General features: G+C 31.2%; 2 protein-coding genes across 2 annotated transcripts; one reads left to right on the top strand and one right to left on the bottom strand.

The window, feature by feature from the left end:
- The first annotated feature begins 8,543 nt into the window (after positions 1 to 8,543).
- On the top strand, positions 8,544 to 11,022 carry LOC109124197 (uncharacterized). The gene is made up of 2 exons (XM_019226001.1): positions 8,544 to 8,948; positions 10,153 to 11,022. Exons 1-2 carry the CDS (start codon positions 8,544 to 8,546, stop codon positions 11,020 to 11,022), a joined length of 1,275 nt encoding a protein of 424 aa, XP_019081546.1.
- Positions 11,023 to 12,384: 1,362 nt separating this feature from the next.
- LOC109124222 (uncharacterized) lies at positions 12,385 to 13,338 on the bottom strand. The gene has a single exon (XM_019226045.2). The coding sequence runs from the start codon at positions 13,299 to 13,301 to the stop codon at positions 12,426 to 12,428; it is 876 nt and encodes a 291-aa protein (XP_019081590.1). The 5' UTR covers positions 13,302 to 13,338; the 3' UTR covers positions 12,385 to 12,425.
- Between the last annotated feature and the right edge of the window lie 1,887 nt (positions 13,339 to 15,225).

A 15,225-nucleotide genomic window follows, 5' to 3' on the forward strand; every position in this document is an offset into this window, starting at 1 on the left:
GATTGGAGTCGAATATTCTGGGCGGAAGAGGAGGTGTGTGTGAAGGTGCTGCAAATACCAGCTAAGTAGACTTCAACAACAATAATATTCTGGTTTTTTCATGCAAAGTGTTCTTCATTCACTGGTTAATATTCTTAGGGTTTCTTCTTTTGGGTTTTCGGAAAGATTTGTTCCAGTATCAGTTTTTGAAGTGGTGATCTAGCCATGTCATGCTGATGCTGATTGATTCTTGGTGAATAAACAGTCTGTAGTACTTTTCATTAATTTTCCTTTTTATTTTTCTGGAAAGAAAAAGAAAAAAATTTAGTTATGGATTCCCCTATTGATGATGCATGAATTAATCTGTCATGTTTTTAAGGATTGTTTGTCTTGAAGGTAACTTAAAAACTACTTTAATTTTATAAAAATTAAGGATAATTTCAATATTTTAAAGGGATTTATTTAACTTAAAAATCAACCATTAATATTTTTATTTCATCTCTATTATAATTATAATAATAAACATAATTACAAATTCTATATTATGGATAAAATTAAAATAATATAATGTGTAAAAAAAAAAAAAAAGCATGATTCCACCAAATATTTTGGATAGCTATTATAACGGGGAAATAGGGTTTCTAATTTGTGTTAGGAAAGGTTTCTAATTGGTAAGGATACATATAGAAGCATATGTGAAGTGGAGCGCATCACCTCACAATCACAATTCTTTTTGAATAAGTTTTTTTTGTTCCTTTCCTCTGGTGAAGATATGAAGGGTTACTCGCAAAGGAGAAAGCGCTTAGTGAGAGAGAAAGGTCTCAAGAGGCCCATTGTCAAAGAAGAAGAAGAAGAACCCAAATTAGTCATTAATGGAAGGGATGAAGAAGACAAAGTACAAGAGGAATCCAAGGAAGAAGAAAGGCTCGTGGAAGAAGAACCTGAGAAATTGAGCATAGAGGAAGAAGAGAAGGCCCAGAGACGAATGGAAATCAGCCATGATGGAGAAAAGGAGCGAAGTGGGAGAATTTTTATGGAAAGTATTATTGAAATTTTATCTGATGAGATGGAAATTCATCGGATGAAGCAGATTGCAATTGATCTTCTTGAAGGTTTCAGGACTGGGATAAGAGAGATGAATGATAATATGAATATTGCTTTACTTCATATCAAAAGTATTATTGCAATTTTATCCAATGAGTTGGAAATTCGGCGAAGACGAATGGTGCACAATGGAGTTGATCATCCCGAAGATTTCAAAAATTGAAAAAGAATGGAAACACCCAATTTTGTAATGGAGAGTTTGGAGACTGATTATAACTTTAGTCATTGATATTTTTTTTTGGGTTTAATTTTTTTTTTTTGGGTTTAATGTCATCCATTGTGGAATTACAATCATATTGTCCTTCTATTCTATGGGCTGATAATAATTAATTGCATAATTACTTTCATACTAGAAGTTATCTCCTTTACAAATATATCTCCTACTTTCTAGATATTAATTAATATATATCATTGCCTAAAAATTTAATTATTTTCCTTTAATTGTTATTTTAATACAAATATCAACCTTCAATTCATAGTAGTTTTATTTAGTGAAAATTATAATTATAATTTTATTTTTATTCTAAGTGAATTCAAGTATTAAAGCATTTATAATAACATCTCTTTTCTTTACAAGTTATTACATTAACTAAAAATAAAATAAGATCATAACTTGTTTCATATTCTACCAAAATATTTTTTACAAATCTTTAATCTTTTATCTTTCAAAGAAAATAGCAGCCGAAGAAAAAAAAGATAATTAAATCATTTTTCACTAACTAATATACTATGTGAATTGATATATTTTAAAAATTATAATATATTTCAACCCTATGTATTAGGGTAACCCTTTTACTGTTTGAAATATTAACCTAATTTAAATAGGTTGCATATTAAGAATAAACAAAATGTTTAAAATCAAACAAGTATATAAAAGACTCATAATTTTTTACCTGGTAAATCTCACATTAATTATGGAGATAAAAAATCACGGAATATAGTAAATTTAAGTTTACTGTTTAAGATTCAGTCACATAATTAATGAATTTGTTTTTAATAATTTTAATTTAATTATACTGATTTATATGAATAGGTTATTTTAGTTGAATAGAAAAAATAAAATATTTTTGAGTTTTTTTTTATTCAAGCCAAAAAATAAACACCACTTAAATCAAATTTCCGAATTAAAATAAATGGATTTGCAATAATAATTTTTTTTTTTGGCATTTCAATACACCTGATACTATTATTTTTTATCACATGAAAATAATATATATAATATAAAAATATTATTCTTTATAACACAGTGTAATAAAACATTTAATAGGCCTAGAATAATTATATATATATTATTGTGAAGATTTGTTACAGGTGAAAGGATTGCACTGACTCTTGTTTTGATTTTGAATGCATGGAAAACTCGGAATACATGGAAAAGAGAGAGCGCTTAATGAGAGAGAAAGCCCTCAAGAGGCCTTTTCTGCAAGAAGATCAAGAAGAACCTGGGATGGAAGAAAGGGACGAAGAAGACAAAGTACAGGAAGAAGAGAGGCCTGTGGAGGAAGAACCTGAGAATCTGAGCGTAGAGAAAAAAGAGCCTTGGAGACCGATAGGAATTTATACCGAAGATGAAGAAGACCGAGCACCTGAGAAATACGAGGAAGAAGAGAGGCCTGTGGAAGAAGAAGAGCCCCTGTATAATATGCTCGATGTACTTTGTGAAGTCTTGAAACCTGAATTGGATGCTCGGTGGAATGAGAAGAATGCAGTTGGTCATGGAGAAGAGAAACCCCAGAAGGAAGCAAAGTTGGTGGGTGAAAATAAAGATGAAAAAGAATGGGAGCCAAAGAAATCGAATAATTCTAATAGGCAACCAAGAGCTGAAGACTCTCTGCCGGAAATGCCTGAGGAGTTGAAGAATCACATCCAAGAAATGGGTGGAAGGAGTGTGAAGTTCCTGATGGAGAGGAGGATGTTCAAGACTGATGAAGGGAGCCACTTGCCGATTCCCATTCAAGAAATACTAACAGAAGAAGAAGAGAGAATGTTTTTGGGGGAAGGAATAGGAATGGAAGTGGAGGTTGTAGAGCCTTGTCTTCAACACGCTCACATAGCCATCAGGAAGTGGAAGGTGGGAAAGGGCCACAACTACGTCTTCGCAAACAAGAACTGGGTCAATGTTGTCGAGAGAAATGCACTCTGGAAAGGCACCGTAGTCCAGGTGTGGTCCTTTCGGAACATGGATTCCAAGCTGTGCTTTGCTGTCGTTAGGGTTTAAGGAGGAGGAGGAGAAGAAGATGATGGCAGCACAAGCCTAAAGCACTGCAAATACCAGCTAAGTAGACTTGATGCTATACCACCTTCAAGAACAATAATATTCTTAGAATTTTTCATGCAAATGTTCTTCATTCATTCAAAGGTTGTTCTTAGAGTTTCTGATTCTTGATGAATAAACAGTTGGTAGTTTTTCGTTAATTTTCTTGATTCTTGATCTTTGGCTTGTTCCCCAAACACCATCAACGATGTGGGTTCCAGTGATGTTGACCAACTATGGCAGACCTTCACCAGGACCTCAGGAGTTCATTTCCACGACGAATTTTTAGAGATGTCTTGTGTGAAGGCAATGATTGGTTGAGGAAAAGTCGAAATAATCCTTGGAAAATGACCGTTTATCAAGACTAATTTAGAAAAATCAAAATAATTCTCCAATCCTACACTTATTATCTATATATTTTGAAATATCATGTCACTAGGAAATGTATATTCTATCATATCATTTTTAATAGGATATGATATATTTAAATATTATATTCAATAGGTATGATATCTTAAATTAGGATAATCGATAAAACATGCTATATTACGTTTATATTTAGTTTATAAAATGAATAAAAAAATAAAATAGAATATATGTTATTTTTCAAATTTTAAAATAAAAATTATATTACATTCTAAATAATTTTTTATTATAAAAAAATATAAAAATATTCATGATTAAAATATTTAAATTTTATAAATAATGTTTTATATTATGTTATTTGTAATATATAAGAATATTTTTATATATTAAATAATACATATATTAATATTATTTTATAAATTTTTGAGTTCTTTTTAACCATAAATTATATTTTATTATAAAAAAAATTATTTTATAAAATAATTAATATAAAAAAATAAATAAATTTATAATACATTGGATATGTATATTATATATTTTAACTTAGTATTAACATATTTATAAAAAATAAAGCAAATAATATCTCTCACAATTTATCTTATCTTATATTTAATTGAATATATGATAAGATAAGTGGAATATAGAATAAGATAAGCGATGTAATAATTTGTCATATCTCATCATCAACTAAATATGCCAACCAAAACATGGTCTTAAAACACTTCTTTGTAGGATTTTAATTTTAAATTAAACCCTTATTTATTTATTAAAAAAAAAACATCATACACAAATTTATATAGGAATGATAATATGGAGGGTTTAGGATTGGACTCAAAAAATAGGATAAGAGAATTTAGTATAGCACCTTCTTAAAGCACGTCGAAGTAAGAATTTAACTTTAAATTAAACTCCTTTTTATTTATTAAAAAAATAATAATCATAAATAAACCTACTTAGCGATGATAATGTAGAGGGTGTAGGACTCATCTCAAAAAATAGGATACAAAAATTTCTTATATTTATCCATCTCAAATAGTGATTTGCTTTAGTTATATTTTAGGTTCAATTGGGTTCGGTGATTTTTTCATTAATGATGATAAATATTTATTTACAAATAGATTTGAGTTTTATTATAATTTGAACTCTATCTCCTACTCTAATTCAAACTAATTACTTTGATTCAAACTCTATATTTTACTTTAATTCAAACAAATAATAAATAGATAAATATTAATAATTAGAGACGAAGCTAAACCCTAACCCACTCCCTCGGAAAGAGGACGATACCAATTGGGCCTCGCTGAACAGGCCCAATCCAATGTATGGCCTGTGTAGACGATCCAAGATTAAGGGCTGGACCTACGCTGGGTTGGGACGAGTTTGCAGAGAACCCCGAAATCAAGCCCAATCCATGCATTTAATTGATAAACCAACATGAAAAACATGCATAACAAATTCATAGTCTTAAAGGTAATTGCATGAATAATAAAAAAATCCCTAATACTCGTATCAAAAACTCTAAAAAATAAGTAAATAAAAAAGAAAAAGAAAAACTGGTCTTCAATGTCTTCAATGTTGCTGGTCTTCAGCTTCTCCATTGCTGCTGTTGTGTTTTCATGGGTTAACCCTAACAAGAGCAAACCACAATTCGGACCCGACCCGAAAGGACCATACTTGAATTCGAGTTCTTCTCCTAAGTGAATTGTTATTTACTATCAACTTCCATTCCCTCGTAAACACGTAGAGATGACAACTTTCCTTCATCTTCCATTTCTTGAAGGTTACTGTAGTTTCTTCCAGAGATGGTTGTATTAGTTTTACTTGCATCCCTTCCACCACCCTCATCTTTTCGTCTTCACTCAAGAACTCCCTTCGGATTTGGTTCAAGGGCATGGATAATCTGTTTTCATTTTCGTTTATATCAGTCTTAAATAACTGCTTCTCTAGAACCAGAATCGGACGGGTGCCATTCATCTCTCTTATGCGAACTTTCAAATCTTCCGGAAGCTCTGGAGGAGGATCTTCATCTTCATCCATCTCCACCCTCGGAAGATCAAGGCCAACTCCAATATTCTGCTCCATCCTGAGAGGAGGATCTTCACCTTCATCCAGCTCCACCCTCGGAAGATCAAGGCCAACTTCAATATTCTGCTCCACCGGAAGCTCTGGAGGAGGATCTTCACCTTCACCCATCTCCACCCTCGGAAGATCAAGGCCAACTCCAATATTCTGCTCCATCCTGAGATTCCACTGATTTTCCAAGTCATCGTGTAAATGTTCAATAATACCTTCGACAAAAATTTTCATCGGTCTCCAAGGATCTTCTTCTTCCTCTATGCTTGGTTTCTCAGGTTCCTCTTCCACAGGCCTCTCGTCTTCCTTGTATGTCTCAGATACTTGGTCTTCATCTTCAATGTAAATTTCCATCTGTCTCCAAGGCTCTTCTTCTTCCTCTATGCTCAGTTTCTCAGGTACTCGGTCTTCTCCATTCCTTTCTTCAATCACTAACGTTCCCTTCCTTGATCTTTCCCTCTTTCTGGGTTCTTCTTCCAGAAAAGGCCTCTTGAGAGTTTTCTCTCTCAATAAGCGCTTTCTCTTGCATTTAAAGCACTCCATGCGGTCTGGATGCTCCCCCTCCATATCTTCACAAGAGCAGAGAACCAAGCAAATTATTTTTGTGAAGCTTTTTTCTCCCCTTTCACTTAGACTTCCGTATTTAACCTAAGCAATTAGAAACCTTTCCCGACAGAAATTAGAAACCTTTCCTAACACAAATTAGAAATTAGAAACCCTCCCTTCTACTAGTTGTCCTGGATATCAAAATCTTAGGTGGAAGTGTTTTAAGGAGCTGCATTTGAGTTAAATTAAACTTTCAAAAATATTTAAATTATTTTTAATTACCTTTTAAAATATAACTAAAGAAGAATCACCATTTGAGATGGGATAAATATAAGAAATTCTCTTATCCTATTTTTTTGAGACTAGTCCTAAAGATCTTTAAATATGTGTAGCATGATTTTTTTTAAAAAAAAATTTAATTAATAAATAAGGGTTTAATTTAGAGTTGAAAAAAATCCTCCATAGAAGTGCCTTAAGGAGGTACATTTGAGTTAAACTAAACTACTAAACTATTGTAAAATAATAATAATAATATTAATAATCAATCAAAAAAAAAAAACCTAACTTATTAAAAATAGGACAAATCAAATTTTCCTCGAAAAACCCAAAAGAAGAAAGCCTAAGAACAACATCGATCCAGTTCTTGTTTGTGAATATATAGATGTAACCATTGTTTTTCTTCCTTTTGTTGGCGGTTTTATAAGTGTGTTGAAGAGAGTGGAGGGCTCTACAAGTCTAAAACCTCAACTTCCATTCCTCCCTCCCAAAACATCTTTTCCTCTGCTTCCGTTAAAAACTCCCTTTTTATTTGTTTAATCAAAACTAGGGAGTGGCTCACTTCATCAATCTTGCACATTTTTAACTCTATTCTATTGTATTTAAACGTGGTTTTAAAAAATGTTTCTAACATTTTTAACACTTAAATGATAAAAAATTTTAAGTATTAAAAATATTAAATGTGTTTTCTAAAATTACTATCAAACAAACTCTTCATCAAGGTGTGTGTGAATGTTATTTTTTTCCCATTTCTTTTTATGTGTGGTTTCTCAATGGAATTTACAATTTAGGTGGATTTAACTTCAATTAATAAAGATTAAATTAATGTGATTATGTAGAGTTAAGAATTTCTTTCTTTTTCTTTGCCCTTGTTAAAGATTCCACAGGAGATGAGGGATAAGTTTCTTAGAGTGGAAGACATGAAGAAGGATGATAAAAATAATGACCACTCAGACCCTTCTTTTGATCTTGAGTCATTAAAAAAGGCTGTACAAAAATGCAGAGAAAATAGAGAGCGTTTAATGAGACAGAAACCTCTCGAGAGGGGATTTCTGGAAGAAGAACCTCAGACACGGATGGGAATCAGCGATGATGAAGAAAAGGAGAGAATTAGGAGACGGAATAATGGGCTCATCGTTCAATTGGAATGGGAGAAGTTGGAAATGGAGAAGAAACGGAGGATGGAACAGATTGGAGTCGGCCATGAAGAAGAAGAAGAAGAAGAGGAGCTAGGAAAAACGGAGACTTCCCCAAGATTGCAATAATCGAATCATTCTAAGATTGGAGTCGAAGATTCTGGGCGGAAGAGAAGGAGGTGTGTGTGAAGGTGCTGCAAATACCAGCTAAGTAGACTTCAACAACAATAATATTCTGGTTTTTTCATGCAAAGTGTTCTTCATTCACTGGTTAATATTCTTAGGGTTTCTTCTTTTGGGGTTTTCTGAAAGATTTGTTCCGGTATCAGTTTTTGAAGTGGAGATCTAGCCATGTCATGCTGGTTGATTCTTGGTGAATAAACAGTCTGTAGTACTTTTCATTAATTTTCCTTTTTATTTTCCTGGAAAGAAAAAGAAAAAAATTTAGTTATGGATTCCCCTATTGATGATGCATGAATTAATCTATCCTGTTTTTAAGGATTGTTTGTCTTGGAAGGTGACTTAAAAACTACTTTAATTTTATAAAAATTAAGGATAATTTCAATATTTTAAAGGGATTTGTTTAACTTAAAAATCAACCATTAATATTTTTATTTCATCTCTAAGCATGATTCCACCAAATATTTAGGATAGCTATTATAACGGGGAAATAGGGTTTCTAATTTGTGTTAGGAAAGGTTTCTAATTGGTAAGGATACATATAGAAGCATATGTGAAGTGGAGCGCATCACCTCACAATCACAATTCTTTTTGAATAAGTTTTTTTGTTCCTTTCCTCTGGTGAAGATATGAAGGGTTACTCGCAAAGGAGAAAGCGCTTAGTGAGAGAGAAAGGTCTCAAGAGGCCCATTGTCAAAGAAGAAGAAGAACCGGAATCCAAGGAAGAAGAAAGGCTCGTGGAAGAAGAACCTAAGAAATTGAGCATAGAGGAAGAAGAGGAGGCCCAGAGACGGATGAAAATCAACCATGATGAAGAAAAGGAGCGAAGTGGGAGAATTTTTATGGAAAGTATTATTGAAATTTTATCTGATGAGATGGAAATTCATCGGATGAAGCAGATTGCAATTGATCTTCTTGAAGGTTTCAAGACTGGGATAAGAGAGATGAATGATAATATGAATATCGCTTTACTTCATATCAAAAGTATTATTGCAATTTTATCCAATGAGTTGGAAATTCGGCGAAGACGAATGGTCCACAGTGGAGTTGATTTTCCCGAAGATTTCAAAAATTGAAAATTTTGGTGTGCTCTCATTAAGGCTAACCAGTGAAAGCACAACAAAGATGAAGAAGAATGGAAACACCCAATTTTGTAGTGGAGAGTCTGGAGACTATTATAACTTTAGTCATTGATATTTTTTTTTGGGTTTAATTTTTTTTTTTTTTGGGTTTAATGTCATCCATTGTGGAATTACAATCATATTGTCCTTCTATTCTATGGGCTGATAATAATTAATCACATAATTACTTTCATACTAGAAGTTATCTCCTTTACAAATATATCTCCTACTTTCTAGATATTAATTAATATATATCATTGCCTAAAAATTTAATTATTTTCCTTTAATTGTTATTTTAATACAAATATCAACCTTCAATTCATAGTAGTTTTATTTAGTGAAAATTATAATTTTATTTTTATTTTTATTCTAAGTGAATTCAAGTATTAAAGTATTTATAATAACATCTCTTTTCTTTGCAAGTTATTAAAAGTTATTAAATTAACTAAAAATAAAATAAGATATGTTTCATATTCTACCAAAATATTTTTTTACAAATCTTTAATCTTTTATCTTTCAAAGAAAATAGCATTGGAAGAAAAAAAAAATAATTAAATCATTTTTCACTAACTAATATACTATGTGAATTGATATATTTTAGAAATCATAATATAAGCATTGAAATATTAACCCAATATCTATTAGGGTAACTCTTTTACCATTTGAAATATTAATCTAATGTAAATATGTTGGATATTAAGAATAAACAAAATTTCCAAAATCAAACAAGTATATAAAAAACTCATAATCTTTTACCAAGAAAACCTCACATTAATTGTGGAGATAAAAAATCAAAGGATTTAGTAATTTAGTAAATTTAAGTTCACTGTTTAAGATTCAGTCACATAATTAGTGAATTTATTTTCAATAATTTTAGTTTAATTATACTGATTGATGTGAATAAGTTACTTTTAGTTGAATAGAAAAATAAAATATTTTTGGCTTTTTTTTTATTCAAGCCAAAAAATAAACACCACCTAAATCAAAGTTTGGAATTAAAATAAATAATTATATATAATTTATCAAATAAAAGTGGGAAAAAAAATCACAATTATATGAATTCTTTTTAAATAGTTTTTTTTTTTTGGTTTTTTGCTATTGTGAAGATTTGTTACAGGTGAAGGATTGCACAGACTCTTGTTTTGATTTTGAATGCATGGAAAAGAGAGAGCGCTTAATGAGAGAGAAAGCTCTCAAGAGGCCTTTTCTGCAAGAAGATCAAGAAGAACCTGAGATGGAAGAAAGGGACGAAGAAGACAAAGTACAGGAAAGAGAGAGGCCTGTGGAGGAAGAACCTGAGAATCTGAGCGTAGATAAAAAAGAGCCTTGGAGACCGATAGAAATTTATACCGAAGATGAAGAACACCGAGCACCTGAGAAATACGAGGAAGAAGAATGGCCCCTGAATAATATGCTCGATGTACTTTGTGTAGTCATGAAGCCTGAATTGGATGCTCGGTGGGATGAGAAGAATGCAGTTGGTCATGGAGAAGAGAAACCCCAGAAGGAAGCAAAGTTGGTGGGTGAAAATAAAGATGAAAAAGAATGGGAGCCAAAGAAATCGAATAATTCTAATAGGCAACCAAGTGCTGAAGACTCTCTGCCGGAAATGCCGGAGGAGTTGAAGAATCACATCCAAGAAATGGGTGGAAGGAGTGTGAAGTTCCTGATGGAGAGGAGGATGTTCAAGACTGATGAAGGGAGCCACTTGCCGATTCCCATTCAAGAAATACTAACAGAAGAAGAAGAGAGAATGTTTTTGGGGGAAGGAATAGGAATGGAAGTGGAGGTTGTAGAGCCTTGTCTTCAACACGCTCACATAGCCATCAGGAAGTGGAAGGTGGGAAAGGGCCACAACTACGTCTTCGCAAACAAGAACTGGGTCAATGTTGTCGAGAGAAATGCACTCTGGAAAGGCACCGTAGTCCAGGTGTGGTCCTTTCGGAACATGGATTCCAAGCTGTGCTTTGCTGTCGTTAGGGTTTAAGGAGGAGGAGGAGAAGAAGATGATGGCAGCACAAGCCTATAGCACTGCGAATACCAGCTAAGTAGATTTGATGCTATACCACCTTCAAGAACAATAATATTCTTAGAATTTTTCATGCAATTGTTGTAATTCTTAGAGTTTCTGATTCGTGATGAATAAACAGTTTGTAGTTTTTCGTTAATTTTCTTGATTCTTGATCTTTGGCTTGTTCCCCAAACACCATCAATGATGTGGGTTCCAGTGATGTTGGCCAACTATGGCAAACTTTATAGAATAAAAATTATGTTGTATTCTAAAATTTTTCATTTTAAAAAATATAAAAATATTCATGATTAAGATATTTAAACTTTATAAATAATTTTTTTATATTATGTTATTTAAAATATATAAAAATTATTAATATATATATATATATATATATATATATATATATATATATATATATATATATATTAAATAATACATATATTGATATTAGTTTATAATATATTTTTATAAATTTTTGAGTTCTTTTTAACCATAAATTATATTTTATCATAAAAAAAATTATTTTACAAACTAATTAATATAAAAAATAAAAATTGATAAAAAATAAATAAATTTATGATATATGGATCATATATTAAATAATACATATATTGATATTATTTTATAATATATTTTTATAAATTAAACTTATCATTTTTATATAAGTTTGTGTATGGTATTTTTTTTAAATAAATAAATAAGGGTTTAATTTAAAGTTGAAATCGTACGTAGAAGTGTTTTAAGAACATGTATTGGTTGGCGTGACACAATATGAGATAAGATAAAAAAAGGAAAACGAATCATATCCCATGTTTGGTTAGTGATAAAATATGATAAGTTATTTCACCACTTATCTTATCATATGTTTTATTTATTTTATCATATATGAGATAAAATAAACGATGAAATATATTATTTGCTTTATTTTTTATAAATATATTAATCCTAAGTTAAAATATATAATATACATATCCATATATCATAAAGGGCCTCTTGAGAGCTTTCTCTCATTAGGCGCTCCCTATTTTCCATGCATTCAAAATCAAAACAAGAGTATGTCCAATCCTTCACCTGTAACAAATCTTCATAATAGCAAAAAACTAAAAAAACTATTTAAGAAGAATTCATATAATTGTGAAGTTTTTTTTCCCCACTTTAATTAAATCCATGCATTTAATTGATAAACCAACATGAAATTTATATATCTATGGAAAGAAATCCCTGATGAAAAACATGCATAACAAACTCATAGTCTAAAGGTAATTGCATGAATAATAAACCCTAATACTCTTATAAAAAACTCTATTAAAAAAAACAGGTCTTCAATGTCTTCAATGTTGCTCATCTTCAGCTTCTCCATTGCCGCTGTCGTGTTTTCATGGGTTAACCCTAACAAGAGCAAACCACAATTCGGACCCAACCCGAAAGGACCATACTTGAATTCGAGTTCTTGCCTCAAGTGAATTGTCATTTACTATCAACTTCCATTCCCTTGTAAAAACGTAAAGATGACAACTTTCCTTCATCTTCCATTTCTTGAAGGTTACTGTAGTTTCTTCCAGAGATGGTTGTATTAGCTTTACTTGCATTCCTTCCACCACCCTCATCTTTTCCTCTTCACTCAAGAACTCCCTTCGGATTTGGTTCAAGGGCATGGATAATCTGTTTTCATTTTCGTTTATATCAGTCTTAAATAACTGCTTCTCTAGAACCAGAATCGGACGGGTTCCATTCATCTCTCTTATGCGAACTTTCAAATCTTCCGGAAGCTCTGGAGGAGGATCTTCACCTTCATCCATCTCCACCCTCGGAAGATCAAGGCCAACTCCAATATTCTGCTCCATCCTGAGATTCCACTGATTTTCCAAGTCATCGTGTAAATGTTCAATAATACCATCGACAAAATTTTTCATCGGTCTCCAAGGATCTTCTTCTTCCTCTATGCTTGGTTTCTCAGGTTCCTCTTCCACAGGCCTCTCGTCTTCCTTGCATGTCTCAGATACTTGGTCTTCTTCATCTTCAATATAAATTTCCATCTGTCTCCAAGGCTCTTCTTCTTCTTCCTCTATGCTCAGTTTATCAGGTACTCGGTCTTCTCCATTCCTTTCTTCAATCACTAACGTTCCATTCCTTGATCTTTTCTTCTTTCTGGGTTCTTCTTCCAGAAAAGGCCTCTTGAGAGTTTTCTCTCTCAATAAGCGCTTTCTCTTGCATTTGAAGCACTCCATGCGCTCTGGATGCTCTCCCTCCATATCTTCACTTGTTCCAAATCTTCACAAGAGCAGAGAACCAAACAAAATTTTTTGTGAAGCTTTTTTCTCCCCTTTCACTTAGACTTCCGCATTTAACCTAAGCAATTAGAAACCTTTCCCGACAGAAATTAGAAACCTTTCCTAACACAAATTAGAAATTAGAAACCTTCCCTTCTACTAGTTGTCCTAGATATCAAAATCTTACGTGGAAGTGTTTTAAGGAGCTGCATTTGAGTTAAATTAAACTTTCAAAAATATTTAAATTATTTTTAATTACTTTTTAAAATATAATTAAAGAAGAATCACAATTTGAGATGGGATAGATATAAGCAATTCTCTTATCCTATTTTTTGAGACGAGTCCTAAACCCGCATCATCATCTTTAAATAGGTTTATGCATGAATTTTTTTTTTAATTTTAATTAATAAATAAGGGTTTAATTTAGAGTGGAAAAAATTCTCCATAGAAGTGCTTTAAGGAGGTACATTTGAGTTAAACTAAACTACTAAACTATTGTAAAATAATAATAATAATATTAATAATCAATAAAAAAAAAAAAACCTAACTTACTAAAAATAGGACAAATCAAATTTTCCTCAGAAAAACCCAAAAGAAGAAAGCCTAAGAACAACATCGATCCAATTCCTGTTTGTAAATATATAGATATAACTGTTGTTTTTCTTCCTTTTGTTGGGGGTTTTATGAGTGTGTTGAAGAGAATGTGTTGAAGAGAATGGAGGCTCTACGAGTCTACAGCCTCCACTTCCATTCCTTCCTCCCAAAACATCTTCTCCTCTTCTTTTGTTAACAACTCCCTTTTTATTTGTTTAATCAAAACTAGGAAGTGGCTCACTTCATCGGTCTAGCACATCATCGTCTAAGTCAAAGAACTTTTTTGCAACTCTGTTCGACTTAGAAGTGATTTTAAAAAATATTTCTAACATTTTTAATACTTAAATGATAAAAAAATTTAAATATTAAAAATATTGAAAGTGTTTTCTAAAATCACTATCAAACAAACTCTTCATCAAGGTGCGTGTCAATGTTATTTTTTTCCTTTTTCTTTTTATGCTTGGTTTCTCAATGGAATTTATAATTTAGGTGGATTTAACTTCATTTAATAAAGATTAAATTATTGTGATTATGTAGAGTTAAGAATTTAATATTTGTAAGTTGAATTAACAAAAATAATAAATGGTAATGTTGATATATTTTTCATCTTTAAATGATAAATTGAATTTAAGTAATTTATTTAATAATATAAAAGTTTAAAAAGGTAAAATTTAATTGAGGGGAATTATAAGCTTAAATACGTGAATTTTAGGGATATGAAAATATGAAATAAATTATTTAGGGATATTATAAAATAATTGCTTGTAAAGGACTTCAACATTTTTTCCTTTTCTCAAACTAGTTAAAAAATATTAAAATAAAATTTTCACCTTCTTAAAGCACTTCCAAGTAAGAATTTAACTCTAAATTAAACTCCTATTTATTTATTAAAAAAAAAAATCATGCATAAACTTACTTAGAGATGACAATGTGGAGGGTGTAGGACTCGTCTCAAAAAATAGGATACGAGAATTTCTTATATTTATCCCATCTCAAATGTTAATTTTTTAGGTTCAATTGGGCTCGGTGATTTTTTCATTAATGATGATAAATATTTATTTACAAATAGATTTGAGTTCTATTATAATCTGAACTCTATCTCCTACTATAATTCAAACTAATAATAAATACATAAATATTAATAATTAAATTAAGGATAAATGTTGAAATTATTTAGTTTCTTTATTAATAATTAGATATGTCATTTTTCAATCAAATATCTCCAACAGCTAGTAGAAGGGAAGGATTCTAATTGCTTAGGAAAAATATGGAAGCCCACGTGAAGTGGAAAAAAGCTTCACTGGTCTCAAAT

The sequence above is a fragment of the Vitis vinifera genome, chromosome 16, assembly GCF_030704535.1.
Source record: "Vitis vinifera cultivar Pinot Noir 40024 chromosome 16, ASM3070453v1".
NCBI lineage: Eukaryota > Viridiplantae > Streptophyta > Magnoliopsida > Vitales > Vitaceae > Vitis > Vitis vinifera.